The sequence below is a fragment of the Anser anser genome (assembly GCF_964211835.1).
Source record: "Anser anser genome assembly, chromosome: 8".
NCBI classification, from domain to species: domain Eukaryota; kingdom Metazoa; phylum Chordata; class Aves; order Anseriformes; family Anatidae; genus Anser; species Anser anser.
This window is the reverse complement of record NC_139728.1, coordinates 19,939,447-19,967,217: the sequence shown is the minus strand read 5'-3', so window position 1 is coordinate 19,967,217 and position 27,771 is coordinate 19,939,447. Positions and strand designations below refer to the sequence as shown.

At 38.8% G+C, this 27,771-nt stretch overlaps 1 protein-coding gene across 2 annotated transcripts; it reads left to right on the top strand.

Annotated features, from left to right (window-relative positions):
• Nucleotides 1-16: 16 nt before the first annotated feature.
• GIPC2 (GIPC PDZ domain containing family member 2) lies at nucleotides 17-27,771 on the top strand. 2 transcript variants are annotated; one of them, XM_083846522.1, is made up of 6 exons: nucleotides 17-4,361; nucleotides 10,941-11,126; nucleotides 14,591-14,771; nucleotides 17,906-18,012; nucleotides 18,746-18,827; nucleotides 26,538-27,771. In XM_083846522.1, the coding sequence occupies exons 1-6, from the start codon at nucleotides 3,855-3,857 to the stop codon at nucleotides 26,690-26,692; spliced, it is 1,218 nt and encodes a 405-aa protein (XP_083702648.1). In that variant the 5' UTR covers nucleotides 17-3,854; the 3' UTR covers nucleotides 26,693-27,771. The 2 variants fall into 2 exon arrangements, with proteins under 2 accessions (XP_083702648.1, XP_083702647.1); XM_083846521.1 differs by having other exon boundaries at nucleotides 17,903-18,012.

Below are 27,771 nucleotides of genomic sequence, written 5' to 3'. Positions count from 1 at the left end.
AAAAAAAAAAAAAAAAAGTGACTGAACAACATAAAAGACAGTTTTCCTTTTCCAGTCAGTAAACGCTAGTCTTCCTCTGCAGGCGACATTAATATTTCTTACTGTATTGTTTTCTGATCAGGTCACGTAGAACCTTGGTATTCATGTATTCACTAGTTTTTTTCTACTAATTTTTTGAAATCTCAGCTTTTTGTCAAATTGTTCAGCAGTGGACTCTTTCCAAGTGGCATGATTTGTTTTCCTTCATGGTCCTCCAATTAATTGTTTTCTTATGTAAAGAGTGAAAGTGGAGGGCTACTGTTGCTCCCCTGGAGCTTAGAAGGTGCAACTCTGTGCCTGTTTTGTTCTACTGGAAGTGCTGGCCTACCCAAGGGAGGAGCTGCAGCAGCAATGTTGTTTGTCATGCCTGATTGCTTTATCAAGGACAAATTTATCTTAACTCTTGCTGTCTTACATCATTAAAAAACAAAAATGGACCCAGCCAGCTCCTGAAATACATTTCAAGAATAGCATTTCCCTGTACAAGTACTATATGGCATGTTCCAAAAAAGTGTCTAAACTGCTCATTTATATCCAAAGGAGGGATGATAAACTGCGTTAATTGAGAAGCAGCCCTTGCCAGAACAGCTGTGGTTAAGTGTAATAAAGACCAAGAACAACTCTGAGCTCAATTCAGGAAAACCACACTTTTATTTTTCCTCATGCACCAACAAACTGATTTTAAGTGATAGGTAGCAGGGATCAAATCCCTGGGAACCCCTTATGCTCCCTGTTAAGTCACAGTCCCAAACTTGAAGTTAGTGCACAAAATGAGGTTATTTTTTTGCTTCCAGAGGATGGTTTGACTAGCTGCTGCTTTTCATGTGTCAAAGCTAAACTATGAATATTTAATGTGGTACGGCCATACTGTCAGAAGATCAATTTGGTATGGAGTTTAGGCCCCTCCTGTCACAGGCAATCCTTTTTGAACTCCTGTCTTAAGATTATATTTCATCCTCTATTTTTTCAAAAACCTCTTTCTTTTCAGCATCCTCTGGTGGTTTAAAAATAGCTTTTAACATTATGACTTGGAAACTTCAGGTTTTTTTTATAGTTTATTTCAATTTGATACTACCACAGATACTTAAAAGGACCAGCTATGTTTCTTCTTGACCTTATTTTCATTAGAGTAAGGATGATGAGGTCCTGCAATATCTTATAAAACAGATTCTTCATTCTCTCGTCAGAGTTCATTTGAGCAGCTGCTTCATTTGGAGTGTGGGTAACCAGAAAGATACGAAGTGTTTCAGGTAAGAACTCCTGAAGTCACAGATATATGTTCCATATGTAGTGAAAAAGTTTTGTATATGCTACTGGTGCTTTGCAGTAGAGCACTGTGGCATTCCATATTTACTAGTAGGATTCTGTTCTGTTCCACAGACATGCTTGTTGCATACCATGGTACTTGCACCTGAAGTACTATGGCTCAGAAACCGAGGAATGTGATAACCTGCATTGTGCAACATACTTGTGGGACAAAAGGACTGAAACACATTATTTTTTTCAGTGTGTAATTTATTTTTCCTCTTCTAAAACTATGGCAAATATTGAATGATTAAAATTTTTATTTAAATTATTAACATTTTGCAATGTCACTTACTAGAAGTGCAACTTAAGTATTCTTTCCAGATCCCAACTATCCTTTGCCATTGGAGGTGTATTTGGATTCATGATCTAGTTATGTGGATTACTTAATGTTGGCAGATGTTTCCCTAGTGGGTACACAACTTAAGGAAGCCTGAGAGCAGGACTGGTTGTAGTTGGAGAAAATGTCTTGTGCCTATATAGTTTTTTTTTTTTCTTTGAGGTTCTCAGCAGTCTGACTCATTTCTAGTTCTACAGATCACTCAGTTCACACTGCTATGCTGGTTGGAACACCTAATTTATGATCAGAGCAATACTAGTAGGTAGCTTTTGCAGCTTATCAAAAAATAAGTACATGTAGTAGTAGCGGACGTGTTGAACACTTAACGATTTCTTGCCAAAGCTGGAGGCTGCTAATGACAACTTAATGTAGATTCTGTTAGAGGCATGGCTTTCAAGAATATCTTAGGATATATCTAGTTCTCTCTACCTCTCATTTTTAAAAATAAGTTTTTTTTATCTGTTATGTTAATGATAACGTATACATGCTCCATACTGTTTGTTTTAAACAGTACAATGTGATCTTCAGTTTACTTGGTCAGCTGTGCTGGTTTCCCATCACTTTTTCTTTCTGCGCCTAAAAACTGATGCTGTTCCTCCAGGCTCTAAGTGGGATCAGCACAGTTCTGATACAACTTCAGCTACTTCCATCCATCTCCATACGAAGCATGGAAGCATTAACATTTTAATTAAAGGAAATTTTGCAACATACCTTAATTACGGCTATGTCAATGTCCATAAATTTGTGAAATAAATCTACTCACCCTCTGTTATGTACAGGAACTTGAATGTCTTTGTTTCCATTTAACATCAGTAATGAAGTAAACAGCAGTTGATGGGTTTTTAACATTGATTCAATTCTCTTTTCAGAAGATAAATGAGTTGGTAGACATCAAGATTGGTGGAGATAAGATTTACAATACAAAAGAATTGGTGACATTGACCTCTTGGTAGGTGGAAAAAGGCATGTTTTAAAATAAACTGCTCACTTAAAGGTTGTAAAACAGTGGAAAAAAACTAATTAGAATGTTTGGACATGAACACTGTGGTACTGTCATGTAATGGTATCTCACTGGCATAAATTGAATGAGACTGCAATATGTTCCCTTAATTTTATTATCGTATTTCGGGGGAATACATTTCTCCAAGTTCACAGAAATCTTCCACTTGAGTTTTCAGTATTTTGTTTTCAAACTGGGCTGGTAAGTCAACTATTAATTCCAGGCTGCCTTCTAATCATCTTTTTTATGCCTATCTGGTCTGATTCCATATGTGAGAATCCTACTTGCTTATTCCCCATGCTTTCTTTTCCTCCTCTGAGACTCAGAAGCTGGAAAGCTATACTGCTTCTCTCTGCAGCTTTGCAGCAGACTCCTCTAGAAGTGCTGGATGTTTCATGAAACTTCTGACATGCTTTTTCATGATTGAGTACACCAGTGAAAATGGAGTAGTTCCACCCAGGTGTATGTAGTTCCATTGGAGGATGACAGAAGAGGTCTTCTGTAGTATATGAGCATCCAAGTCATTATAGGAAATATTTCTGTTCCACAAGGGAGATGGAAACATTTTAAGTCCACTAAATGTTAGAAAAGTATACTTTTCTAATATAGGTGTTAATTAAATCTCAGTACTTCAAAGCTGTTGTACAGCACAATAGCCTTTTAAACATTGCTTACATGGCTCTTGCTTTATTGATCCCTTGATGTTTGGTAGGTACACTAAGTACAATTGTGGTGAAACACCAAGAGTTGGCAGAAGTCCTTGTATCCTTTTTTGTCCTCCTTATAAACCTCTTCTGATGAATGTTTAACACTTTTATTCTCAGTAGAACTCCCTGAACGTGGTCAGTGTAAAGACGGTAAACTTTATACAACCTGGCTTTATGTACTTGAAAAGTGCATGTAGTATAACTTTTTATTTACTTTATAATATCCACAAAGGTACCACTTGCCCAAAACCAGAACTAGAAGTGATGTCTTTGCACAGGCCAGAAGACAAAACATACCCGACTCTGGCAAACTCTCCAGTACCGCTGTGGGCTACTTGACAGTGCCCTGGCTTTCCGTTAAAGAACCCTTCACGATCAATACCGGATCAATACCGGGCCCAGGAAGCGTTCTTTAATTACAGGAATAGGGGCCGCAGCAGGCTGCGGGCTGCTGCTCTCGTCCATGGCCTTTCGCTCGGCTCTTATTCCTTACGTGGGGAAGAGCGGGCGGGGAATCCCTCTGCTCGCCGGGCCCCCCGCCCCGGCCGGGCCCCCCTCAGCGCCCTGGGGCTCTCGGAGAGGCCGGGCTGGGGCGGGGCGGGGCGGCCGCGGGCCGGAGGCCTCACCTGGCGGCGGCATGGCCGGGCCGGGGCGGCGCCGGGGGCAGAGTCCGTTGCGGGGAGCCGGCGGCAGGAGCTTGCGGCAGGCGGGGAAGATGCCCCTGGGGCTGGGGAACAAGAAGAAGGGCAAGGCCAAGGACACCTCCAGGCTGGTGGACAGCGAGGCGGCGGCCCCCGCGGCCCCCCCACCGGCGGCAGCGGCAGCCCCGGCCGGGGCGGGGAGCGCGTCGCGGCTGCAGTTCCACGCGCAGCTGGCGCACGGCAGCCCCACGGGCCGCGTGGAGGGCTTCGGCAGCGCCCGCGAGCTCTACACCAAGGTGGCCGAGGCCTTCGGCATCGCCCCCGCAGAGGTACGCCCCGGGGGGGCCGGGGCGGGGCCGTGCCCTCTCCGCCTTCGGCCCCCTGGTGCTCAGCGCGGCGCTGGGGCCGGCGGTCGGCTGTCGGGTTGGTTCCGGCCGCGGGGGTGCTCGGCGGCTTCGGAGCAAAGCGGCCGAGCCAGGAGGGAGAATGGGTGCCCGGGCGTTAAAGTTGGCCCCTTCGTCAGTTCCCCTCTGAGCGGGGTGATGGAGAAGGCTGTGCCAGGCAGTTATATTTAAAAGGCATCCGTTTAATCGAGGTTATTTAAACCCAGAGAAGGATTATTTTATTAATAGTTTTTGTTTTTTTTTTAACTTTTCTGTCTTTTTGATCTTTTATTTTTTGTTTGTCTGAGCTGAGCTTTAAGCATTTGTTTGGATTATGATTCATTTGTAAATGCATTGTTTTCCCTTAGTTGAAAGGCAGTGGCCTATCAAGTTCTTCCTACATGGTTCTGTGAACCTTAACCTCTGAGTGGCAAAATGAAAGAAAGTGCTAACGTTTCATTAGGTCTGCAAGCGGCACTTTGACTTGTTTTCTTATTTGTAGCTGGCTCTTCTGAAGTGCCATAGGGTACTACGACAAACTTTATTCTGTAAAAACCACTGCTGCCGCCTGACCTAGCGGCGTTTCTAATGGTAAATTATAAAAGTGTTGGTAACAGTGAATACAGTTAAACCAGTCACTGGTGCATTAAGTAATTAAGCAGTATCTTCCCAGCTGCTTTCCGACTCCTTTTCTGTTTTCTCTCTGTGAGCTACTGTTCTCCTTTTGTTCTCTGTTCAACCTCCAGTTATACCTTTAGCTCTCGAGTTCTCGTAATTCCCAGATTATGTTTTAATTTTCTTCTTTTCACCAATGAATTTTTGTTACTGATTTGTGGCTCCACTTACTTGAAAGAGTAACGTTCTTCCGGAAATTCAGTTTGGGATGAATGGTGCACTTCCAATTTCTCCTGCTAGATGGAGAATCTGACAGTAAAGCGGTTTGTTTTTTTCTTTTTCTTCTTTTTCGTTTTAGAGGAAGCACCATGTATTTCATGGGCATCAAGGCACTGCTAGTCTTGTGCCTAAACTAGAAAAACTTTCTTCTTCTCTTTCTCTCTCTACTGTCCCATTCCTGTTTGGGTTTTATTTTTTTTAAATATGGTTTGTAGCTAGAAACAGATGGGGAATTAGTGCTGGAGGCACTGAGCTTTTTTTTTTTGTTACTCAAGAAATTCAGTAGGCTTTAAGAAACTATACCGTACAAAATGAAAATAGTGATCAAAATTACTTTCTGATGTAAAGGTGGTTAAGCTGAGGAATCTGGATCTGAGTCTTGTGACAAAACTCTGACAGAAGAAAATAGATGCAAGGGATGCCATGAAACATGAATTTGCTGACAACAATTGAGTTTGTTGGAAATAAGAGGAGACTAGAGAATGTGAATGGTATTGTCTACTAACTAAAGCTGCTTTTGTACAGTTAAATGTAAAGAATAATGCCTGAACCTCTGCGAACTGAAAGAAATATACTGAGGTACTCAAATGCCACCTGTAGGTGTTATCTGTCTAGGAAAGTTTCTGTGACCTAGCTCTTCTGAAGCCTGTGGGCAGTGATACCTGAATGCCTCTGGAAACAGGTACTATCACAGAGATCTCTGCCCTGCAGTGACCGAGGTGGAAAATAGCTGGGGGAATGGGTGTGAGGGGAGGAGCTCCATGGAGAGAGCAGTTGGCGAACCGATGCAGAAATAAATACATTTAATGTGACGTGTGAGTTTACTGCGATGTAGGCAAGGGTATGGATTCTTGGATAAGTTCCTGCTTAAGTGTTTCAGTACAGTACAGGATGAGCTATACTTGTAATCTGTCACTTCTTTTGACTCAGCATGGTTACAGCACCTCATTTGCTCTTCGTATCACGTCCCGCAGGACCAGCTGAGCTTAGCTTCTGCTGGAGAATCCTTTCCAGACTGTGATTGACTGCCAACAGTGACACAGAGAAGCTTGTGTAAAACATGGTATTTGTTGGACAGACACTGAAGAATCAGTGCAGAGTGACAAAAACTTCTGTGCAGACCTTTATCATAAGTAGGGTAGGATGGGGTTGGAATAACAGAGGCGTACCTTCAGAAGGGGACACTCCTTCACAGACACCTAGCAAACATCAGAGGAGCGAATCCACAACAGTGGCTTTCTGAGGCTTTCCCTGTACTCATCTCTTCTCGCCTAGATATTTTATTCTTCCTCTGTCTTCTGAGGTGAATAGCATCTCAGCCCTTTTGAACCTTTCAGCACACCTCTCTGAGTTTTACCATGCCCCCCCCCCCTTTACTTTTTTATTTCCTGGTCCAAACTCAGTGTTCTTCCCATAGGGAGAAGTGCAGCCCATATGATAAATAAATGAGCACTGACTAAAGGACAATGTGGATCTGTTAAAGCATTTGATGGTGGTGTGCTCCTGTTTATTATTATTATATTATTCTAAGTAGCTAGTCAGACATTAGAAATATGAATATTAAAATCTAAATGTAGCAGGGCTATTTCTTGGTCAGTTGGGAAGGAAATGGCAAATAACAAGGCATATGAGTTTCCAGTTTGTGTACTCATAACTTGAACTTTTGATTATTCTGTTTGTTTTGTAAGGTGAAGTATGGTGAGGTGAATTGAGTGCTTAGCGGGTGTGTCTATCAAGAGCCCATGAAGGCTAGGATTTCTTTCAGGGTGGAGGGCCTTCTGCTTCATAAAGGAAATAGAGGAACAGGGAAGCCTTCCTAGTAGCACCAGGAGCAGAAATGCAGCTCCCTGTTTCTTCCAGTGAGAAGTGTTCAGCTGCTGAGCTTGTGCCCCGGCTGTTGTTCAGTGGGGCTTGCTTCCTGATGCTAAACAGTTAAGTGTACTGTGAGGCTGTGCCACGTTAAACTTTCATAGAAGTGTTTGATTTAAACACGTTCAATTTCAACTTTTATAAAAATACTGGAAAATAAGTCACCATGTTGAAGCTTAGGTTTATCAATAAGTAACCTTTTTACAAGAAAATAAAAAATCCAAAGCATGTTTTAAAAGGCTAGAGAAAAGGGTCAGCTTGTGAAATCAGTAAAATATTTGGAGTACCTGCTTATCTGTTGAAAAAAATTGCTCACAATCTGTCCTGCAGATTGAAGACTTTAAATGAACAAACCACCTCCTCCCAACCCTATGGCAACAATTGTTTGCTTGCTGTTCCCTGAAGTGGTGCTTAAATTTGATACTGCATTATGTGTGATGCTTGCTGTGTTAATGATCTGCATTTCAGATACCTTTTAGCTGTATGGAAGAACTTACGCTAATTCTTGTGCGTTCTGGAATTAAAAAAAAAAAAAGGCAACAAAACACTGAATGCTTACTTTACAATACTTTGAATGTGTCTGGGAAGGTAAAGTTGCCTGTTAGAGTAGCACACTGGATCTAAGAGGAGTTGGTTACTCTTCCTATCACTGCAACTAGCCAAGGTCCCCACATTTTTCCGAGGGAGGATGAAGTGAGCAAGGTAGCTAGAAAACGTGTTGGTGGTTTCTTGATATAGATGACACCTACATATAGAGGGAAATGTGTCAGTGGGTGTTATATTTTGCTCAAAAGTAGAAATCCCATTTCTGAGCTTCTTGAAGTGATTATGATGCCCTTTATAAAGTTATGAGATCTACTGATTTGAAAAGTGCTTTTAATAGCTTCTGAGCATGTTATCAGTCAGTCAACTTATTTTTGAGCTCTTAAGGTTTAGGCTTAATGGAAGCTGAGAATGTCATTAATATATAGGATATGCAGTATGGTAATGCCTATATACTTCATATAACACATATCGTAACCCTCTTAGTTAATACAGTTTCTTACTTTATGTAATGCAGTGTAACCATGTTTTTCTTGACCAATGTCTCCTACTATTGCAAATTGGGATGCAAGGAATAACTTGTTAGTAATCTTACCTGATGGATCTATTTTTTAAGGTTATACACAAGCCCTCAGTCTTTGCCAGGCAAATGGAATTTCCTTGTTCTGTCTGCTGTGCAAGATAACTCTGTGCAGGAGGTATCCTAGATACTTCATGACTGATGTAACAGTTATGATTTATAATACCTTGCTAAAGCTGGCACAAAATGTCACAGCACTGGTATGCTGAGTTGAAGATCAAATACATGGGAAGGGTGAGGGTGAGAAGAGAGAGAGAAGACTTTACGATGAAAATTACACATTGAATTTTTCTTGTTTCTTTTTTGGGTAAGAAAATTACTATTTAAAATTATACAAAGATTGGAGTGAATGGCAAGGTGTACTATAGTAGCTGTTGTTTAATTATTTAAGTATATAAGCTGTTATAAGGTACCTATATTAAGCTTACCTAACACTTACAAAAAAATACAATTTTTTCCATTGGCAGTCCTTAGTCATGTACAAATAAACCTGTGCTGTAACTGATGGTGTAACTGTATATTATCGCGGGTGGATACATCTTTAGTACATTACTCTTTGAAGTTATCTGTTCTGAGAAAAAGCAGTTGTTCACTGAAGAGGATAAAGAATGATTTAAGTTTTATTTTTGACTGGTTGATGCTCTCTCAGTCTTGTGGTTAGTATAGAACTGACTCATAGAGAATTCTGGAGACTTATAGGCTGTAGGGGGAATGCCATCCAGATGAATGTCTAAAAAGAGAAACTCTGGATCGAGTTTCTAAATATCACATTTCTGCTCTGTTGCCAGTTGATCTATTCAAAGGTGTGACAGTAGTTACTAGATGATTGTGTATTTGACAAGGTCAGATGAAGGGTATTAATACCTAAAATGTAAAGCCAAAGTGCTTGCTGTTTATTGTAAGAACAAGAACTGAGTTGCAGTTGTAAACTGGCCAAGTTATGTAGCTGGAGAGAAAGCTGAACGTATATATGAATTTTATATAATCTGTTTGAATTGAACCTTCTTGGTTTAAAAAAAAAGTTGATGATTAAATATGATTATTATTTATAAAATAAAATTTTATTTTATTCTCAAAACCAGATGAATTTCTCTAGGTGATACTGTTGTTTGAGTATTGGTTAACTGAAAAACTTTAGCATTACCTGAGAATAAAACTGATGTCTGTTAAGTGCGTGCTGTTGTGGCTGTCATTATTAAAGCATTAGGCTGGAGTGGTTCAATGGATTATCAGATAAGCAATTAGACTTTTAAGTAGTTTTATTTAAAAACAAAAACAACTAAAGACCCCACCAATCCAAAACCACAATCTCACTACTAAACTTTTTTGTTTAACCAAAAGCAAACAAACAAACAAGTATTTCTATAGAGTCCAAGTTTTGTAAAACTTAAGAAAGTGAAAGCTCTCTGTGGGATACATTAGGGAAAGTATTTCCCCCTCATCTGGACTGTAATAGAACTGAACAGCTTAGTGACTTTCATTTCAGTTTTCATGCTGTCATCCACTGATACCAGAGAGAAGGAAAAGGCATTTGAAGCATTCTGGGGGTGAAATCCCCATACCTTTCATAGGTGTGGTGAAGGACAGCAGAAGGAAAGCCTACATTTCCAGCAAAGTGCTGGGGGGTCACAGGTCAGCCACTAGAGCAGCCGCTGACATCCCATTGCTGTTTTTCTCGGATGCTAGGCTGGCTTCCCCATGTGTACTTCTTTTCATGGGTGGCCCTGGCCTCTTGTCCTGCCGGAGCCCTGTGCATCCTGCAGGCAGCAGTGCAGATGTAACAAGATGGTGGCCTTTGGCTAGTGGCTTACAGCTGCAGCTCCTCTACCTGTGACAGAGGGCCACATGGGGTGACAAGCCTCTTCCTCCTCCATTGCTTTCCATTGCACTTGAAAGAAGGTCTTGAGGGAACAACTTGCATCAGAGAAAGAGATTTTAGGCATTCTCCAAGTTTCTCCTGGGGCATGACTTTCTCATGGCTGCAGCCCCATGCTCTGGTGCTGCCCAGGAGGAGGCTGTGTGGGCCTCCCTCAGCCATTGCTCCTGTCGAGCCTCAGCTTGGAGAGGAGCTGGCAGGTAAAATTACCCTAACTGTGAGGAGGAACTGTGGATTTGTCTCTTCTTTTTTGGCTAGGCTATTTGCCCTTTGAGTACAGGCTGTATTAGAAAGCCCAGAGCCTGCCTGGGCTGGCCCCATTCCTGTGGTGGGCAGAAGTGGTGCCTGACCTCGAGCAGTGCCCCTTGTTTGAGGTGGGTGAATGACAATAAACAACATGGCGGTGGTTCTTGGGGTTGCTCACTCAGGCCTCTGGAACAAGCTGTTCTGCTTAAGCTCAAGCTTAAGCTTGTGTCAAGGTTGGTGCTGTGTGACAGGTCGTGAGATATGTCCCATTCCTTTGCTCCCTGCCAGCACTTATCTCCTGTCTGAGCTACTGATGCCTCTTGTCATGTGCGTGGGATGGAGACTATCACCTCTCCTGGGGCAGCTGGAGAAGGAGAGTTGTTATAATGTCAGTTATGGATCTGTCAAAGAGGCCAGAATTATGCTCTATTTTTATCTTTCTATCAGCCTGTCAAGCTCACCAAGCCTAATAAACTGTTAAACTTTAAGGTAATGTGTTTGTTTCCTTCTTGCACAGATCATGTTTTGCACTTTGAACACTCATAAAGTTGATATGGACAAGCTGTTAGGTGCTCAGATTGGCCTTGAAGATTTCATATTTGCCCACGTAAAAGGAAAACGAAAAGAAGTAGAAGTTCTTAAATCTGATGATATGCTTGGACTTACCGTTACAGACAATGGAGCTGGCTGTGCATTTATAAAGGTAAATTTATTTGCCAATGAAATGCTTTTTTTTATAGATGTTTCCGTAACTCTAATGGGTTAATAATTGCTTTCAAACTATCAAATCTTTTAGCATATGGCAAGTACAAAAAAAATTGCTTTTATTTAGATTCATCTTTTTAAATGAACTCAGCTATTTCTGTACTGCATGTCATTTCAAAATTAGGTCATTTGTTTGTTGCTTCTATAATGTGTATCAGCTTTATAATGTGACTATTATATTTTCTGACCTATCCTGAGATGCTAGGTGTTAAATACTGCTTGTATCTGCCCCCTCCTTTTTTTGTATTGATTTTTTCTGATGTCAGTGAATGGTTGCTTGTAGAACATCTGTCACTCATGATAATGAGAACATGTTCTTTAAGTCTTTATGACTGTTAACAGGGCAGAAGCCTTCATGCTCTATAAGAATAGGTGCGAGTATAGCGCATTTTCAACTTTCCAGTAGTGGCATTTCCAATATTGATAGGTAGGATGAATTAAAAGGTTGTAAGGATTTGGACTGACACAATTCACCCCCAATTAACTTGCATAGAAAGTATAGGCAGTAACACATTCAACATACTCAATTGCTCTCCTCATCATCTTGTATATGACCTCCACACAGTCATATTCAATTTCTCCCCTTTTTAGATGCTTTGCTTTAATCTACTCCAACTAACTGTTATTAGTGAGGCATTGGAAATTACCTTTGATTACTGTTGTCCCAATTACTATTATTATTACTGTTACAAACAGAGCTTCTTGTATGTAGAGGTTGTATAGTTTGTTCATTCCTTAGCTACCATGGATATAAAACAGGACATGATCTAGAGGTAGGTTTGCTTGTCGTTGTTGTTGAAAAATGCAATAGAGATCACACTTGACAAAATTGAGATGCAGTGGATGTTTCAGCAAGTAGTCTGGGAAAATTGTAGCCTAATTTTTATGCTCATAGATACAGAACTCTGAATTTCTAGTGGTAGCATCAGTGCAGCCCATAATGTTCAGTCACGCTGCTGCTTATGTGGCATTTTAAAAGAAGGCGTTGAAAACGGTGCTTCAGTGATTAAAGTTCACGTGTGCAGCACTGTACAGAGCATGACTCTCTCTGTGCTTGTTTGGTAATAGGGGGCGAGAGAAACAGCTATCACATAGACTACTGCATAATTTGAGCAGACTGGAAAACACTCACCAAACCAGCAAGCTGAAATTTCCAGTATTAAAAAATTGTGTGAATAAATATGTCATTGTCATTGCACTGGTCCAGTAATAGGTATAATGAACATGGTGCACTCTTCATGGGAATGCACTTCTGCATCAGTTTAAAAGATTTTCTAGGAGCTTACTTTGTTATTGTGGTGTATTTAGCTAATGGCTCATTTTAAACAGAGTGGAAAAAAGTATGCGAAAGTAGAGGCTACATATTTTTTATGTTTGGTTGTCCAGCTAAATCACTAAGCAGAAACTGTCTCCACTTAAAAACAGTTTGATGGAATTACTTGCTTACGTATTTCTTTTCCTTGAAAATTTGTTAGCGTGTTCCATTATTAATTAACGATTAATGCTAAATTTACCTAATTGTGGGTTGATGCTAGTATGGGCTGCAGTAACTTTGTTGTGCTTTGTATAACACAGCAGTTTCCAGGCTTGGTATATAACCCAGCCGCATTTTAAACCTGATGCTCTGAACTGCAGATTCTTTTGCTATGAAATCTGATGTTGTTGTGCCTTATAAATAACAAAACCTGGTGTTGTGCTACTTTCACAAATTTGTTTTCTGGGTACATAGCTGGATGAAAAGATGTATAATGGAATCAAATTAGCCACTCAAAGAATAACAGTAGAACTCAGAGCATTTTGTAGGTGCTTAAGACCGTGTTGTTATACCATGGTGTGTAAGGAGACATTATAAAATGGGTTTGCACAAATAATTTCAAGAATTTCAAGCAGTGCATAGGATATATAGATCCTAGCTTCTAAATGGACTGTAGAGCACTTGATACGGGCATATCAATAGCATTGCAATTACTGCGACGATGTAGCTTGACTGTCTCTGGTCAGTTAACTTGGAATGCTAAGTCATATAAAAAAATTGTTTGAATGCTACTTGTATAACATAGGCAATATTACTTAAACAGTGTTGGTATTAGGATTGAAGTGAAGAAGAAAAGGTAATGGGAATTAAACCAACACTTAGACTAAGCAGAAACTGAAGTGTGATGGGCACGATTTTGAACCCTGGCACCTGGTAACAAAAATGCATTTGAGACCTGGTTTCTTGTTTGTATATGATACCCCCCACTTCATTCACCATAGCGCTGCTTTTTGGTTTTTAATCTAGGTTAAACAACATTAACAAAAAGCACTCGAAAGAGTTAAACTCTGTCTGAAGCTAAAAATTTTTGCAGTATCATACAGGACAGTGCACACTCTCACACTTCCCACTGACTCTCTCATATGTGGGCTCAGACATGCGCACATAAGCTAGAAGCAGGTTTTTAAGATTGTTATGCAGCTAGTCTAGGTGTTATAGTAGTAGGTGGTAATATGTTTATCTTATCTTCCTTATCTCACTGTAAACTCAAAGTTAGCCTGAAAAAAAGCATCAGCCTTTATTAAAAAGTACATTATTCAGGAAGATTTTGGAATGAAATTTGTATCTCTACAAGATATATCCTACATTCTACTATGTCATATCTATTCTATTAAATAGGATAATGGCTTTCATGACTTAAGCATGATAAATATGACTACATTTAAAAGCAGTAAGCAGAATCACTGAAATCTGAAGTGTCCTTTAATTGACTTGATAAATCATAAAGATTTTTAATGATTGTTTTGTTCTTCTCTTTAAATACCACTTCACAAAAACTATAAATGCTCGCTTCTTTTACATTTTATGACCTTTAGGCTATTTATATTCCCTGAGATGGCGTTTGGAAGCATTTCTTATCCTTTATTGTTATTTCAGAGGAAATACATTAATATGCAACTGCATAGCTCAGTGAGGAAAATGGTAGAAATTTTTTCACTATAGATAAGCCTTACTGAGACTATCCTTTATAATCATTTACATCATTAACATCATGGTTTTAGTACACCACACTTTTTTTTTTTCTTTTTATGTCCCTGGACTATACTTGAAAAGAGAAAACTGCTGCACCCATGCTTGTCAGGCTTTTAAATCAAAGTAAAAAATCAAATAAACAATCACATTACCAGCACATTTGGGTTCAGTTTTAAAACACAAAAATATTACCTTATTCAGAAGCCTTAAATTCTGAAGTTTGGTTGTATTTTTTTTCCTGTTGCTGATGTTATACAGACAAAACACGCTGCTAGCGTAACAAGCTCAATGCTATTAATGTTGTTAACTGACGTTCTTGAAACTCAGTGTTATCTCTTTACTATTTAAAGAAACGTTACTAATTTTTATTTTTTATTTGTTTTTTTTAATGATAGCGAATCAAAGAAGGTAGCCTTATGGACCAAATCAAAATGATCTGCGTGGGTGATCACATAGAGTCTATAAATGGAAAAGATGTGTCAGATTGTCGGCATTATGAAGTTGCCAAAATGCTAAAAGATCTGGAGAAAGGTCAGGTGTTTAAGCTGCAGTTGATAGAGCCCAGGAAAGCATTTGGTGAGTGTGGGTTGACTGTTCACCTTGTTCATTTAATCCAGCATCGTGTTGCATTGTAAGTTTGTTTTCAGGTTGCAGTCAGGTGTCAACTACATGTAAGCGCTACAAACCTTCCCCCCCTTCTTTTTTTTTTTTTTTTTTTTTTCCTTCGAAGTGGGAAATATAGGAATGGATTTTCTTCCATCTTGCTTCCTCCAGCAGTCATCCTGGTGTGGTCTGACTCAGCCCTGACTCTCAGTTGTTTGATCCCTTTGCCACCACATGGTGGTGCAAAACAAGTACAGGAATTGTTTCACAGGCAGAGTTTTAAAGCATGGATCACTTTGCTGATCCTCAAACCTCCTCTTCTTTTTCCTCTACATCTCTTACATATAATTCCTGTTCATCTGTGTATTAGATTTATATATTTATAGGTATGTATTTTATATAAATGTACATATATTTATACAGGAGGTATACTTAGAACTGAAGGAAAGCACTATGACAAGCTCTATCTCTACCTACCACCTGCAAGCTTTGTCAAAATGATATTACATAGGAGAGATGTATACCTACTGCTAGTCCTTAAGTACATTAATTTTATCAGTGTAATATAAATAAATAAAACTCTTTGTGTTTAGCTTAGGGAATCAAAATAGAGACTGAGTTTTAATTTTTATTCTCTCAATTTTTAATGTTTTTCTCCATGATCCACACAGTACTTTCCTATAATAAGAAAGTTAAAAATACTGCTACATTTTAAGTATGTATGACTTAATGTGCACTAGCAGGGAGTTCAAAATCATTACCTTCATCACAGTGGCAAAAGTTGTGGGTTTTTAATTTTTTTTTCCTGTTAGCAGTTTACAACTGCTGTCATACACCAGTCTTGACACTTGGTGTCAGAATAACAGCAGAAATTGAAAATGAGAGAAAGTTGAAGACTTTTTACTTTTGGTGCTTCTGCGCAAAACAAGAGTTATGTGTTAATCTCTAATACCTTTGGATATAAGTTGATACTCCTGTTAAGTAAATATATGTTGTAATACTACTTCAGCATAATGTACATACATGTAGTGTTGCAATTAGCAATATAATGTTATCTTTTTTATACTGGTATTCAGGGCTAAACCTGTTGCATAGTCTATTTGTAAAGACCAGGGTAAATAATGGTTAATAACTTCAACTATTATTTAATAGTGAGTACTTTAGTAAGGTGATTAAGATACCTTTTAGTCTGATGATGACGTAGAAAAGGAAACCTGCTAATTCCATGGCAATACCTTTTACAAGACATTGAATTAAGAGGCAATCTGAGCTTTTTGAACAGATTTTTGAAAGCTGCATGTTATTTTTTACTCTACAGAAACGAGCTTAGAAGTCACAGTATCCAATGTGAGACAGGTTAAGAATATTCTGGCTCTTGCTTTAGGTGCAGCTGAGCTTTAGGCACAAATTTATATGTAGGGTTTATGCTGTAGCATGCTGAGAATAGCCCCCGAGGAGATGACAAGATTCAGATCCTTCTGGACACGTAGGTGTAGGATTCCTGCTAGTTGCCACACAATCTGGTTTCTTAAAGTTTGTATGGGTATAGGAATGAGAGACAAGTCTCTGTGTCAAATTACTAGCTTTTATTTTTCTTTCCATCAGTGGAATGTGGAATAAGTATAATTTACTGGTGGGGTATCTTCCTACCATGTGCATGCATGCTGTCACAGCTGCTCTAGGCAAGATTTAAAGTACAGAATTAGACTTCTCTGAATAAGATTTGTCCTTACCAGTCATAAGCTAGCCCTCTATGAATTAGTGAAAAATCAACAGAAACAAAGCAAAGGCAGGATAACAAAGTATAAATTTAAATTGTATGATTATGAAAAATAGTTTCTGTCTTGGCTTTGGTGTAAGGTATTACAAATAAAGCTCATGTCATATCATGAGTTTTGAGGTGCTAGTGGTGACAGAGCTAGAAAAAGATGTATGTTGCATCAGGAATGGCTTTTTGAAATAAATCTAACAGAAATGATGAAAATTTTAAAGATGTTTTAAACTGTCCTTGAAGCCATGAAAGTGTTAAGAAAAGGTGTTGATCTTAAGTCTTGTATTTAATAGACTGTGCAGTATATATGTTAAAATAAAAATAATTCAAATTCATGTTGCAAGACTTGTTTAGCAGAATAATCTGTATTTTGCCCACCAATGCAAGAACAATGAGATAAAACCTACCTGGGCAAAGTGAATACAGCTTAAGGCCTCCCTTTAAGAAAAGTAATAGCCTGGTGGAGAAACTAGCACATTAAAAAGCTCCACAAGTCTTTTTAGTACTTTCCAGATTAGCTATGTAACTCCTGTGTCAATAAGTAAATTAAATCCTTGCCAATCCTGAATGTAAAATTATTTTTTATAACAGGAAGGCTGAGATGAGCCAAATCTTAAATGATTTCATACTCCATTTTCTGAATGGGGTGCTCTTGCCCAAGAATAAATAAGGAAAGCTGAATTCAGATAAAGAAAGCTATCAGTAAATCCAGATATTATCTTTAGAGATTTATTATCTATGAAATCCTGACCTTGTTGAAACCAGTGGAAAAACTCCTACAGACCTACTTATGGACATGTTTCACCTATGTGACTGATAGTAATCAAACAGTTTAGCATGAAGCAAACAGACATGCCTCAGTGTGGCTCATCATGACACATTTTGCAATCCTGTTTGTATCATGTCTTCAGTGAAGGATGGAAATATTGCAATGACAATGCTGCAATATAGTCTGCCTGTAAGGAGCAGGGTAAGTCTGTATTTGGCTGATGACTTCAGACATTATCTAATATTAAGTATTTGTATTTTATTATAGAACGAGGTAAAATTATATGAAGTGCAGATATGATGTGCAATAGGCTTCAATGGATATATTGGTCTGTAGAAGTCCTAGCTTCAGTGCAGTCAAGTGGATATCAAAATTTGAAGACAAAAAATTGTCAGCAAAGCTAGAGTGCTGTTAATTTATAATTAAAATGTTAAATACATCTTAGATATTGATTAGAATAAAAACTGAAGTTAATGTAACAGCTGAAGCAGATGCATTATATTCTGACATACCGCATGCTTAATTTTGTTTGGCATTCTTTTTTCTTTTTACCTTTCTTTCTAGAAGAGATAGAACCGAGGTCCACAGGTAGAGCTTTGACAGAGGCTAAAATCACCAGAGGGAGAGAAACACTTCGGCTGAGAACTAAAGGCCCTGCCACTGTGGAGGAAATGGTATGGTTATTTTGAGGCCTTTCAATAGTTTAATCTTCTAGCACCTGATTTATTCGTCATCGAGGTTTATAAGGTAAAGCAGGAAGGAAAACTCTGGGTGTTACAAAGCTTGTGGGACTTATGACAAAGGCTGCTTTCTCCAAGGAGAAAGTACACAAATTTGAAGACGAGGAAAGATAGAATGGGGCTGAAGAATCTGGAAATGGAGAGCCTATACTCCATCTAGGTGACTCCATACATGGATGAAGGTAAGATGGATTAGACCAAGGAGTGTTGAAAAGAGGGAAGGGGAAAATAAGAGCAACAGTTGAAGAGGTGGTTCTGTATCTGACACTGCGAAGTGTACTGAGCTAATGTAAGCATGGTTGTTAGGAGAGGCTAATAACTTATATTGACTTGAATGTGTGTAAAGCTATGATTAGGATCTGGAAGAAGAAATGTTATTTATTTTGGATTCCTCTAAAGCTGGTGAGGATTTGGTAAAGATCTGTACTGTCAGGAGTTGGAAGGCCTGTGTTTAGTTCGGTGAATGTGAGAACTATGTGGTTTGAAGTTTGTAGGAATACTTGAGTTTGTGAGAAGAGGGGAAGAGAGAAGAATAACATGTTTTACTTCTAGGTTTTGTAAATCTAGACACTTACAAGAGTGAAGATAGTATCCAGTTGTTAGTTATTTTAAAGTCTGCATAGATAATAATCATACACTTGCTTTCTCTCCCTTTATTTCAACAAAGCCATCTGAAGTTGAAGAAAAAGCAATAAAAAAAGTGGATGAGCTTCTTGAAACATACATGGGGATAAGAGATATTGAATTAGGTGAGTTTTAACAGATACATTACTACACGATGCAATCATTTCTCATTTTATATAGTATAAAATTTATAGGTTGTTTTAGTCTCTAAATGTAAGCAAAGCAAAACCTGTCCAGGATGTAGTCCCTCAAACTTGCCTGTATTACTCCAAATGTATCTCTCTGATAAAAAGGAAGAATCTCTTGCTAAAAGCCTTATGATGTAATTAATAAATCTTCTAGTCTTCCTACACGTTAGCTATACTCCATTGCATAATTTATTTAGTTATTTGTCATTATCTGCAATCACTATTCTTTCTGGTGGAGCTTGTGTGTGGCATTTGAGGACTAGCAAGGACAAGCATGTCTATTTGCCTTTTTTCCCCCCCTCTCTTTTGCCTCTTGTCTTAGACACATTAAAGAGATCACTACATTTAGAATCTGAGACCTTTTTTCAGCGAAAGGGTAATTATTTAGCAATGAACTGCATGAGCAATGAACTGATAGAGTAACTGCATAATGTATCAAATTATTTAAAGCCTGTACTCTGAAGAAACACGGGAAATTATCCATTATATTTACTAACTTTAAAGTAATTTGTAGTAAGAGAAACTATTCAAACTAAGAGAAACTATTTCAACTATTTAGTATCATGAGTTCCTTAAAACTGCACCAAACTTGTCTCTGCAGCTGTTGCCTCTCTGTTAATCTCACAATAACTAAATATGAACTTCTGTTTGTAAGGGAAGAAGTTGCTCATGTTTTTCAGTCTAGCTGAATAAAAAATGCCACAGTGGGAGCTGTGGCTGGGTGTAGTCCTCATACAGTATCATGGAACTGTTAATGCTGAGACAAAGGGTGAAGTTATTTATTGTTATAGAAATACTTAAAAATCAGACAAGAATTAGGAAAGGATGAACTAAATGGAAAGTGATACTGAAAAGAGAGCCTTGAGAGAGAAGTGGCAGAGGCAAAGCAGAAGAGATAATAGGTCTGGCATGTAGCTACGGGCAAAGTGAGGGGGGTTGGACAGGCAGCAGTTAGCAGAGAGGAATGAGAACAATAGAAAATTATCTGAATAGCCCAAAGACCTTTGCTGGCTGCTCCTACTGGCAAGCATCTGATTGGCAGCTTCTATTATTTTCCTCACAGGAAAAATTGTAGGTAAGTATTATTTGTCTCCCAACCTAAAGGTAAAGGCTGGCTTCCTGGCATGGAAGACAGAGTGGAGCTGCCCCAGATTTCATAATGCTGCTTTGCAGATGATAATCTCCCCATTCTCAGAAAACTAAGTTCTCAAAATTCGGTTCCCAACAACTCTAGTATGTGATGCCTCTGGCATGTAATATGTTGTCAGGAGCCCTGGGTGGTGCTGACCCGCTGCTTCGGTTTAGGTTTATTGCCATCAGTCTCTGGCTCAGGCTTCAGAACTCCGAAGTCTGGTGCCAGCCACCCCTCCAGGAGCTGTTTTTGTCCTGCAACTGTTGCAAGGCCCAGCTTGAGCCAGTCTTCTGCAGGCTTCTGAAGGTCCTTGCTGGTTACTTCCAAGATCCCTAGACTCCTGGCCCTATAGGAGCAAGCAGCTCCAGAGATCCTGGTTTTGGTTTCTGTAGCCCAGGATCCTGAGATCCTAGGTTGGTTTCTTGTCATTTCAAGGTGTGCTGGGCTTTGCTGTGGGACAGGGAAGTGAGTTCCTGTGGGTTCTATTGTTTATTGTTTAAAATTTTTTTTTTTTTGGCTGACAGTACCATAGCAGGATGGCTCTTGTACAGTACTGAGGAGCTCAGCTCTAGAAAAAGCTTGGCTCAGCTGATTGCCAAGTAGAGATCTCTGGTAGAGGTTTTCTATGAATTCCGTGACATTTTTATATATATATCTATTTTAAAAGATCTGATATCCTTGCATCTTTCAGTGAGTAGCTTGGAAAATTTAAAATAATGCCTTTAAAGAATGCTCATAGAACGAAGAAGTCTTAGTCCTCTAAGCCACTCTCTGCTTCCCAACTGGGTTGTTGGTTTGCCTTTCACCTCTTCCTTCCATTCCTCCCAAGAAGGCAGTTAAAAAAAGAAATTGTCACGAATCAAAGACTACAGGGCTCATGTAAATCTAGTTTACACCTTTGATGCTATTTCCTAAAGTTCAAGTCTTAATCAAGGGCCGATGGTGATGGGAAAAAAAAAAAAAGAAAAAAGTTTTATCACTTTTAAATAATTAAACAGGTCTAGGACTCTTTAGGAAAGGAGAGCTAATCACCTGTCACAAATCTGTTCAATTAACATATGTCAGTTTTTTATATACTGGATGTGATCAGTCACCCATGAAAATGAAATATGAGGAAAGGATTCATTCAGAGAATGCCAATCACCACTCAGCTAGAAATTTCGCTCATTACTCAAGCCAGATTAGTTGAAAATGCAAGTCATCACAATGCGACAGCCGACAAGTGATTAAGATCTCAATCATTGCTCACTCCCATGCAGTTCTGTTTGTCAGAAGCTCTGGTTGTCAGTTAATATTGCTCTTTCATCTCCATTAAAATGACACTTCCATAGTGTGATTGAATTCTGAAACAGTGCCCCAATTTTGAGCCAGAAGTTAGAAAGAAAGGAAAGAAAAATAATGTAAAATTACAGACAGAATTAAAGATGAGATAAAGCCCTTAATTTTTGCATTGTTAAGTATCTTGACAGTTTCAGGAATGGCTGACTACATCCACACACAAATCCCCGAGTTGGAGGAAAATGCTCAGAAATCATCTAATGGAAATGCATATACTTTCTTTTTATAGGGCACAGTTTTTTATTTTCAGGGATCTAAATGCTGTTGAGATGTATGTATCTGCCTTTTGAATGCATTTCTACCTTTTTAACTCTTTATTTTACTGAAAAAGGAACTTAATCTGTGGAAGAGACACTTGGCTCTGGAAATGACACTTGGTTCCCAGCCACTTACTTTATGGACACATTAGAAACTGGGCCAAGACTTCAGCTTTCTTTAAAAAAGAAATGCACCATTGAGGGCTGCTGTAGATTATTTTATATCTTGTCAGTGTTTTCTGGTAGAGGAAAGTGAATTCAGGAAACAGTGTTAGTGAAGAATGCTGGTGGCATTTCTTTTTTAAATCGGTGATGTTTGAATTGATAGGCTGTATTTGATATCAAAGATCATGGTGTGGGAGTAAACTTGGATCTATGGCTTTCAACCCCAGCATGCTACCAATGGATAAACTATGGCAAAAGGGCTTCCTGTCCAACTTTGAATTTTTGATTATGATTATTTCCTTTTTGCTCTTTTGTTTAATGTTGTAAGGTTTTACACACCTTTGTATATTCTCCAACTATGTTTAAAAGAATTCAAATCTTTTCCACTCCTGATTTTATTTTTCCAACTTTTCCTCTAGTCAAAACGTCCTGACAGGTTTAAATTTTCCTCACCCAAGTTTCTTTTCTTGGATCCCAGCAGTATTGGATAGATATTTTTATTTTGAAATGATTTGACTAAAGTGATATTCTCCCTGAATCCATGGTTTTCTGCTCTTCCTGTTGCCAAACTTCCTTCTCCAAAGGATTACATTTGTTTGTAGTTTCTCCAGTTTTCATTTTGTAATTTTCAGGTTGATTAATTTGAAACACTGAACATATATATTTTATATAGGAACAATCAAAAACAATATAAATACACTGTAGGGTATATTGTTTCTGACTCTTCATTTACTTCGAGAATTGTGAGTTCCATGAAAAAGGAAAAGGTAGCAATGCTGGTTAAACAAGAAACTTGTTTTTCCACTCCAAGAAGAATTAGCACTTAGTGCAAAGAAACAAGAAGAAGAAAGGATGTTTTTAATGTTTCCTTGAATGCCAAATCTGACAATGTTCAACATGAAGCTAAAACCAAGGAAAGCTGAACACTGAAAACTTTAATGGCATGCTTCATTTTCTGCGATGCTGTTAAGGAAGGTGGATGAGGCTTCTAGCTCTTTTAAAGTGTCAGGCCAGAATAATTTTGATGAAGGCAAAGCTTCTGATAGCGTTACAGTTAAATAAATACTGAAATTTCTTCTGAGGCTTCTGAAAGTTTTTTGAAAGTTACAGGATATGATATAGGTAGCAAAACCCCTATGTAAGGTGGTTATCAGTGTCCTGGTTTTGGCTGGGATAGAGTTAATTTTCTTCCCAGTAGCTGGAGTGGTGCTGTTTTGGATTTAAGATGAGAATAATGCTGATAACACACTGATGTTTTAGTTGTTGCAGAGAAGCGCTCACACAGAGCCAAGGACTTTTCTGCTGCTTGTGCCTGCCCTGCCAGCGAGGACAGCTGGCCCAGGCTGACCAGCGGGATGTCCCAGAAAACAGGGCATCATGCGGAACAACACAACGGGGCTGGCCAGGGGGCGGCTGCTGCCCAGGGACAGGCCGGGCATTGGTTGGTGGGTGGTGAGCAATTGCATCATGCATCACTTGTTTGTATATTCCTTTATCATCTTCATTATTTTCCTTTCCTTTTCTGTCCTGTTAAACTGTCTTTATCTCAGCCCATGCGTTTTACCTTTTTGCCAGTTCTCTCCCCCATCCCACTGCGGGGGAGCAAGCCAACAGTTGTGCAGTGCTGAGCTGCTGGCCTGGTTAAACCACAGCAAGCAGCACCAGTGGCAGGCAGATCACAGCTCTCAGGGCTCGTGCCCATGCATCTGTCAAAAGTTGACAATGAGGATTTTGTGAACAATGATCTTTGAAGTTATTCTCAAGGGATTAGGTCTAAAATGCCAACATATTTCTTTGTTCATATTCTGGGAAGCCTGATACTGAGTTTCTTGGTTAAAGTTGAGAAGACTTCTAATTCCTTTTGTCACTTTTGAGTTTACTGAAATTCACATTCTATGCAAAAGTTTCTCAGGTATGAGCATTGCTGGTAGTAGGATTTTAAAACAAATAGCTGAAAACAATGGGGCTATCTGGATTGTGTGGAAAAATATTCTCTGTATTAGAATAAAATTCCTGTAATCACTTATTGTGCAGCTGTTATAAGAAGCAGTGGGGGGAAAGGGAGGGCAGTGGAGGCGATTTGGCATGGAGCTATCACCCTCTGAGAACCAGTAAAGTTTTCTTCAGGCTGGAAAGTATCTGCTAAATGCTTTGGCAATCAGTACTTTTTGATTTGCCTTGGGAATTACGCATTGAAAATGTCAATGTGTAAACATGCGTATTCTGCACAGTAATTTCCAGCTGTGCCTCCGAGGGGATGCTACCCCATGCCTGTATGTGTCTGTGCTAACTGCCTGGGGAAATAAGAATATGTACACTGTTTGATTGAGAAGGCTAGTCTGCTTTAGTGTTTCTGTATGTATGAAACTAGTGAGACAGGGTTCAGCTTTGCACCTTGGTATACATCAGTGGTAAAACTTGTGCGCCAATATCAGGAAGGATTGGTTGCAACTTGCATTACCGTTTGCTGAACGGTAATATAACTCTGCTGACACTAGAGGTCAGCACCAAGCTATTGAAAAGGTTCACACGAGCAGTGAAGATCCTGCACTCCTGCAGAAGCAGATTTCATCATATCAGGTGAATCTGGGAAGGGCGATGTGCATTAATAAATACAGTACATGGAGCATGCTCTGGAAGTGCTGATTACAGTTGTTCAATTTTATTTGAGGCTGCTGCTTTCAAATGGCAGTGGAATTCTGATTCCTTGTCAGGATTGAAATTTGTCTAAGTTTGGTAGATTTTGTTTTCAGGTTTGTTAAATCTCTAAAACTAGTTTTAAGGCTCCATTTCATAATTTGGGAAGCTCAATGTTTGAAGACAATCGTGTTTGAAGCAACATTCTGGGTTAAGGATTCCTGTGCAATTCTGAAGTTCCAACCGTAATGATTCTATGATTTAACTAGAGCAGTTGGACTGTAATACAATGATGCGTTGTGTTTTATCACTGCTCTTAGACTGTCATATGGCTCTTTCATGTATCTTCATCAATTTGTCTCAAAACTGGCTGAATCCCTTGCTACCACCGGTTCTACTGTAACAGTGTTCTAGATCCTCACTCCTTTGATCCTCACTCTTTTCTCTTGTTAAGATCTTGAGGAACTGTATCTCGACATGTTTTCTCTTGTGCCTACATTGTCTTTCACCTTGCACAGCTGTTCTTCCTCCAGCCTTCTTCCAATGTCAGTATGGAGTAACTTTGTATCCTGGTTCATATCAGGCAGCCTGTGAGGTTTAAATCAAGTGTTTCACCTCATTTCTTTCAGGGTTGCCTCCTCTGTAAGTACCTTCTTATGCCATTGGATCGAGAGACAGAGAGTGGCATTGATAGGACAAATATTTGTCTTTCACTTATCAGGTTGAGTCCTGTGATTAATGCCCATTTCCCATCTAGGCTGCTGTGAGTCAGTGTAACAGAAACTTCACGGCGGATGCAGAAAGAATTGGCACTACAGGGATAGGTTACGTCTGGCTGGAAAACAGGTCCTGAGAGTCCTTGAGAACCTCTAGTGGTGCCCAGGAGGCTGGGTTACGCTTCAGTTGCACGCCAGTTTGTCTGTCAAAATTCATGTGAATTTTCTCTGGGCTGCTTTGTGTAGTTTGGCACGCAGGTTCTGTTTGTAGACTCACGTCTCAGTGTAGCTAAAGCTGAAACGTCAAATTTCTTCAGAATTGCTGTTGCTGACATCTGCAGTGTGGAATATGGCTCAGGTTTGCTCACAGCTTTTTACAAGTTTGCAGAGTAGTGAACGCTATTTGCCAGAGGTTCGTAACTGTCAATAAACTTGATCTGAGTTTCAGGTTAACAAACTAATGTTAAATACACTTAATAATACTTCAGAGCAGGGAAAGTTTCTTTTGTATTTATTAGTGAGATTTTGCCATTTCAATACCACACAGTGTATGCAGTACATAGTACACTAGACTGTCTAATGAAGATGGCCTTCTGTGGCTTCAGGATTTTCCTTTCTCAGGCACTGTAATACATGTTTTTCACTCAGATATTCCTCTAAGAAAAGGCTAGAAGCTATCAAATCTTTCAAGTGTGGCATTAGTATTTGATATGCTCATGAAGAAAATGGTGGTTACTTGATGTATAACAAAAGATGGAGAACATGTTGCAGTTTAAGGCAGGTGTGTAAGGTAACAAAATGAAGCAGACTTTGAGGGTTTCATCTATTGTACAATACTATCTTTTCTTGTGAATATGAACAGAGGCTGTAGAGCAGAGACAGAGCAGCAAGGCTTTTCCCTTGCTTTTGTAGAATTTGAACCATGGAAAAACAATAACAAACAAACAAAAACAAAACAACAAACATTTGAACCAGGAAAAGAAAAAAAAAAACACACAACATTCAGGTATGCCTTTTGATCAGTAAGCTCATATCAGACTCACAGAAGTTGGTAATGCACTGTTGTAGGCTCATGCTTCGTGTGCATTCAGTAAAGAAGGATGCAATTTAATTTAGCAAGATAAGAATGAAGGTTGGTTGAACTAAAAATTAAACACCCCCCCAAGCAAATGGAAGAATATATAATGTATACTCCAAGGAAGCTCTCCCATTTACCAGGACAGAATGTAGGTGCTGCAGGGGGATTTAAGTACATAAATCCTATGGAATCCTAAATTTGGAAGATAAGCTTTAAATCCCCTTATCTTTACTGGGTTTTGAAAATATACATTTGAAAATTATCTTGGCTGAATGTTAGTAGTCACTTCCATGATAACTTTAATGTTTGTTTGTTTGTTTTTAGCTGCAACAATGGTGGAAGCTGGAAGAGACAAGAAAAACCCAGATGAATTTGCAGTGGCATTGGATGAAACTCTCGGAGACTTTGCATTTCCAGATGAGTTTGTCTTTGATGTATGGGGAGCAATAGGAGATGCTAAGCAAGGACGACTGGAATGAGAATTGTGTGTCAATCCCTATTTAAAAGTACAAAATGACTTTCAAATACATCAGAATACTAATACTTTTATTGTTATAAATCTAGGGTGCTTTGTATAAGTATTCTTATCAGAAAATTTCTATTGCAAAGGAAAGTTTTTAACAAAAATGAAGATAAACCCGAAGTTTTGACAACTGCACACTTAAACAATTTACATGTAGAAATCAGTGAGGATTGCATCAAGATGTATCTATACATGCATTTTATGAAAATTCATGTGCTTAGATATCAATATTCTGAAGCGTTTGACATGCAACAAAAAATTAGGACTATTTTATCTCATTTTTTAGAAAGGTTTATATACTTGATGGAAAACTACTCAGCAAGACACTGTAGTTCCCTGGTCTTTTCTTGTTCTTGTGTTCAACCACACTGAGAGATGTGGAAAACCTAAAGCCTTAGGCTTTTATACTATTTGGCCTGGATTTATTTTTTTTCTGTAGACAAAGCTGGGAAGAAGCCACCCTGCTTCCGGAAAATCTGCATTCAAGAAAAAATATTCCTCTGGGACATGAAAACTATGACCTTAAAATGAAAAAGACTTTAATTTTTGGTCACAATACACACTGCCTAGGTATTTCTCAAATGATTAATTATAGTAGAAATGCCTAAAACAGGAATCTGCTGCTTTATTCAGATGCCATATTATCACAATAGCAGCTGCATAAGAAGAAACAAATGTTAATTTTGGTTAGTATTCAGATATTTGAGTAATATATGTAATCTTACACTGGAGACTGTAGTATGTGACTAAGTGCTTAATTAATCTTTGCATATGCTAAATGCCTTGCGGAGATCCTGTGAAGTTCCCCCTTTGTCTTGTCTGTTTTTTTCAACATGTCAACATAGAGATATTTAAGGTGTTCAAAATCAGCAGATACTATTGTAAAGTCACAGTCACAGTTTGGATGAAAATGTGTGCCTAAAACCTAAACAATAAACTAAATTCATTTTCGACGTTAGGATTTCAAATTATACTGTACATAAACATTTATTTTAACTGATGGTGTTTTACTAATAAATCTCAGATTATTAAAAA

Coding starts and splice junctions, on each gene's coding strand:
- GIPC2 (XM_083846521.1), top strand. CDS start 3,855: ATGGCCTTTCGCTCGGCTCTTATTCCTTACGTGGGGAAGAGCGGGCGG. Junction 14,772..17,902: donor AGAGCCCAGGAAAGCATTTG/GTGAGTGTGGGT, acceptor CTTTCTTTCTAG/AAGAGATAGAACCGAGGTCC. Junction 18,013..18,745: donor CTGCCACTGTGGAGGAAATG/GTATGGTTATTT, acceptor ATTTCAACAAAG/CCATCTGAAGTTGAAGAAAA.